Source organism: Rhagoletis zephyria, unplaced genomic scaffold, assembly GCF_001687245.7.
Source record: "Rhagoletis zephyria isolate East Lansing unplaced genomic scaffold, Rhagoletis_zephyria_1.1 Rzeph_scaffold_00661, whole genome shotgun sequence".
Lineage (NCBI taxonomy): Eukaryota > Metazoa > Arthropoda > Insecta > Diptera > Tephritidae > Rhagoletis > Rhagoletis zephyria.
In genome coordinates, this window is record NW_016157745.1 from 207002 (window position 1) to 210839 (window position 3838).

The 3838-nt window shown below is 34.7% G+C and overlaps 1 protein-coding gene across 2 annotated transcripts; it reads right to left on the bottom strand.

The window, feature by feature from the left end:
* Window positions 1-610: 610 nt before the first annotated feature.
* LOC108360947 (uncharacterized) lies at window positions 611-2573 on the bottom strand. 2 transcript variants are annotated; one of them, XM_017613442.1, is made up of 4 exons: window positions 2027-2573; window positions 1717-1972; window positions 1501-1641; window positions 611-1066 (listed from the first exon to the last, which is right to left on the bottom strand). In XM_017613442.1, exons 2-4 carry the CDS (start codon window positions 1966-1968, stop codon window positions 998-1000), a joined length of 462 nt encoding a protein of 153 aa, XP_017468931.1. In that variant the 5' UTR covers window positions 1969-1972; window positions 2027-2573; the 3' UTR covers window positions 611-997. The 2 variants fall into 2 exon arrangements, with proteins under 2 accessions (XP_017468931.1, XP_017468930.1); XM_017613441.1 differs by having other exon boundaries at window positions 1477-1641; window positions 2027-2565.
* Between the last annotated feature and the right edge of the window lie 1265 nt (window positions 2574-3838).

Below are 3838 nucleotides of genomic sequence, written 5' to 3' on the forward strand. Positions count from 1 at the left end.
CTTTTTAATTCTTGTATGATTTCCTCGTCACTTACAAAATTTAGGCAGGGCGCATAAATTACTCCTTTTATTGTGTTTAGATTGTCTTGGTATTTGACTGTCACTGGGCATAGATTACCGAGTGTTTTCACTTTTAAAAACCGCTCAGCTACTCTTGAGTTACGTGTCAGTATAAGCAATGATCCGTCTTTGAGTTGCTTTACGTTTTCTATTTGAGTTGATATTGAGTCTATTGCTCTTTTTATTACGAATGGGCTTAGTTTTTGTAGTTCATTGTTGGCTGCTGTAATTGTTATGTATTTGGGTTGGTTAAGTGGTGTTTGTTTATATGTAAGTGTGGGAAATGTGTAATCGGTGTCGTCAAATTGGCTTAGTATTGCGAATCTGTTTGTTGATTTGTCAGGTGGCTCTGGTTGTGTTGGCATTTTGTTGTTTGTTGGTATGTTGTAGCGGTTCCTTGTTTACAAAGTGGTTGTTATGCTGATGCTCCACTAAAGTGCACAAAAGCGAAATATGATAACGGGTTATTTTCTTATTGTTATTACGCGAGCTAAGAACACTTGTATGAACACGTCCGAATAGTTTAAGAGTTAGTCGATGACTGTACTTAAATCTAAATTGTACATTTTATTTGCAAATAATTAATTGTTAAAAAACTAATATCGCATTTGTGTGAGGCCACCTTAACAAAACAAAAAAATAAGCATTCAATTGCAAAATAAATATTTCAAAATAAATATATCCTGATAAGCAAGTATTAGGTTAAATCTCCTGAGAAGACACCTGTGTTGCTTACAGCTATCTTTTGAAAGTTTTGAAAGTGGATTTTCGATATCCAGCTCCCGTCCACTTGACGAAACAAATGCTCCCAAATCATCCCATTTGTCTGTTTTCGATGCCGAAGTTATTGTTTGCAAAGCACTTTCGACAGTCTTAGCAAAATCGGCGTCTTTTTTTTCCATGCGCCGCCGCTTTGCCGAAGGAGTTGGTGTTGTTTTTATGTTGACGGCGTCGATTCCAAATCATCCGTTTCCAAAAACTCGACTTCATACATGATATCCGTTGGCTGTAAAGATAAAAAACAATACTTATATACATATATGAAAGTCGATTAATTATATGCGATTTAGCCCTAAAAGCATTGATGAAAAGTCGTGCCGGTGCTATTGGTATTTTGGATTAATTGTTATAATATTTATGTAATTATATCGATATTACTCGGCAATAACGGCACAACTCAAAACTGAAAAAATAAGTCCTCACTGCTTTTAAGTGGCTAATGTCTCTAATCCTTGTATAATTGATGTCTAAGTAAGTTAATACATTAGTAAGGATTACTACAGTATGCAGTAAGGACTAGACATGGATAATACAAGGATTAGATACATCAGCCACTTAAAAGCAGTAAGGGCTTTTATTTTTTCAGTTTTGAGTTGTGCCGTTATTGCAGAGCAATATCGATATGTACACACGTACCGAGGTTGGCGAGTTATTTGCCACATCCATCAAATTTGAAGTTGTAGAAGCCGCAGAGTTTAACGTGGGCTCCAAAAATATCAGAGAGTTGTCCAGCTGGCTCGGTTCACTCAGTCTTTTGGCGCTTTGACCACTTTTTGTTGTTGCCATTCTATTAAACGCCGCCTAAATATTGATAATCGTATTACATATTCGGATTACAAATACTCAATTTTATTTTGTACTTCATTAAAAACTTACGCGGAAGGAACACCGAAGGCTATTCCATTTTGTAGTCACTTCTAATCGTGGTAATTCTATTTCCTTTGCTACATCATCCCAAAGAGCCTCCCTTAAGTTTCTGTCCCTGTATTCTCTGGACAAGTAGTTCCAAAGGCCCTCCCGTATCTGGACAGCTTCTATAAGCTGTTCAGTTTGCTGGTTCGTCCAATTGTGTTGAAGCTTCCGCACCCGCTTCTTGGTGTTGGCAATTGTTGCGCTTGAATTATCCATTTTGCTAAAATTGTAAGTCATTAATTAAGTGGTTACTCAATTTTCATCCAAAAATTACCTTTTAATGATTTGAAAGTCACTTATTTTCCATAAAAATGATTAAAATAAAGAAGTTTTAAGATTTTTGGTTATCGCGCCTATCCAACTGTCAAACATAATGAATTTGACAACATGCTGGCAAATTTATTTTGGATGTCAAATGTTGCCACATGTGTTGATTGACATCCAAATATCCGTTCTCATTTGGACGTCATTTCACTGAGCCAAATATGTCGTCACCTAAATGCCAACTGTTGCCACTGAATATGCCATAATGAAAACCAGCCTTAAGAATTCGTAAGTCAGAGGTGTTTTTCCAAAAACTAGTTCGAAAGGACAGTAACCATGGACTGAGGAAGGTGTTGTATTGTAACAATACGAAAAGTATCTAAGGTATTCATCCCAATCGTCCTTGTTAATGGATATGTAGGAACGCACATATTCATTGAATGTTCTATGACTGCGTTCAACCGTGCCTAAAGTTTGATGATGGTAAGGTGTTGAGGTTTTTTAAAAGTTTACATAATTCTTGAAATAAATTATTTTTATATTCGGTTCCCATATTTGTTATGATTGTTTTCATACATCCATATATTAGAATGAAGTTTTCGAATATTGCTTTAGCAACTGTTTTTGCGTGTTTGCTTTTTATTGGGATTGCAATTAAATATTTAGTTAGATCACATACAATGGTGACTGCATATTCGTTTCCGTTTAAAGATTTCGGAAATGGTCCAACTGTATCGATCTGTACTGTATCAAAAGCTTTTGGAGGTGTCTCCGTTATTATCATTGGTTCTTTCAGGTGTGTATTGATTTTATTTTTCTTACAGTTAATGCATTTCTTGACATATTTTTTAATATCATTTTTCATATTTTTCCAGTAATATTTTTGTTTTATTTTGTTGGTCGTACGATTGATTCCTGGGTGGCCACCATTAACAGGATCATCGTGATATTAGTGAAGAATCTTTTTAATTTTTTCAATATTTATCACATGCATAACCTCCGGAGTTAATGCAATAGTTAAGTTTTTGAGAACTTTGGTACCTATTTTTATAAATTTATCTACTCGAGTATAATTAAACAATTTGTCTCCTAAGGACAACTGTATTTTTACAAGTCCTAAATTGCCGGCTTCTTTCATAAGCCTGGTAAAGAATTGTCCTAAGTCAATTTTCGCCTCAACAATTAGGTTGCTTGTATCTATTTCGCTACAAATTTTCTTTCCTGTTTTGAAATATAATTTCGGAGGAACAAAAAAGAAGCCCGACATGTCTTTTAACTTCATATTTATTAAGCGCTTCATATATTACAGGGTTCTCATTGTGACTTGTCTTTTCTTCTTTGTTAATAGGTGCGTTCGTTTAAAATCTCCAGCAGAAACCAACCAACTGCCAAATTCCGGCGAAATGTCATTTGTTCTCTCACAAGAGAGAAATATCCAAAATAGTACGCGAACAGAAAATTTGCAGAAACTTGCAAGTTAGACGAACAGCTGATATAATTTTTGTTTACATACAAAAGTGTAAAATTTAAAACGTACGAAAAGTCATCGCAAAGTGTTATACTGACACAGTTTATTGATTAAACAAATAACTACTTATTTCTTACAAGTTTAATTAGTCGCATTTTGTAATTTTTATCTTCCAAACCATCAAATTCAATTTTGTGATTTGCGTAAATGCCANTGCAAGTTTTTTGCGTACGCGAACGCAAAAACCTGTAAGTTTTGGTTAAACTTGAACAATTAACAGCTACGCGAACGCACCTAATGTTATCACTGGTTGTTTGCTTAGTTTCCGATCTTGTCGTAACTTTCATTATTTTG

Coding starts and splice junctions, on each gene's coding strand:
- LOC108360947 (XM_017613441.1), bottom strand. CDS start 1,968: ATGGATAATTCAAGCGCAACAATTGCCAACACCAAGAAGCGGGTGCGG. Junction 1,642..1,716: donor GCCTTCGGTGTTCCTTCCGC/GTAAGTTTTTAA, acceptor ATCAATATTTAG/GCGGCGTTTAATAGAATGGC. Junction 1,067..1,476: donor CAAATAACTCGCCAACCTCG/GTACGTGTGTAC, acceptor TTATCTTTACAG/CCAACGGATATCATGTATGA.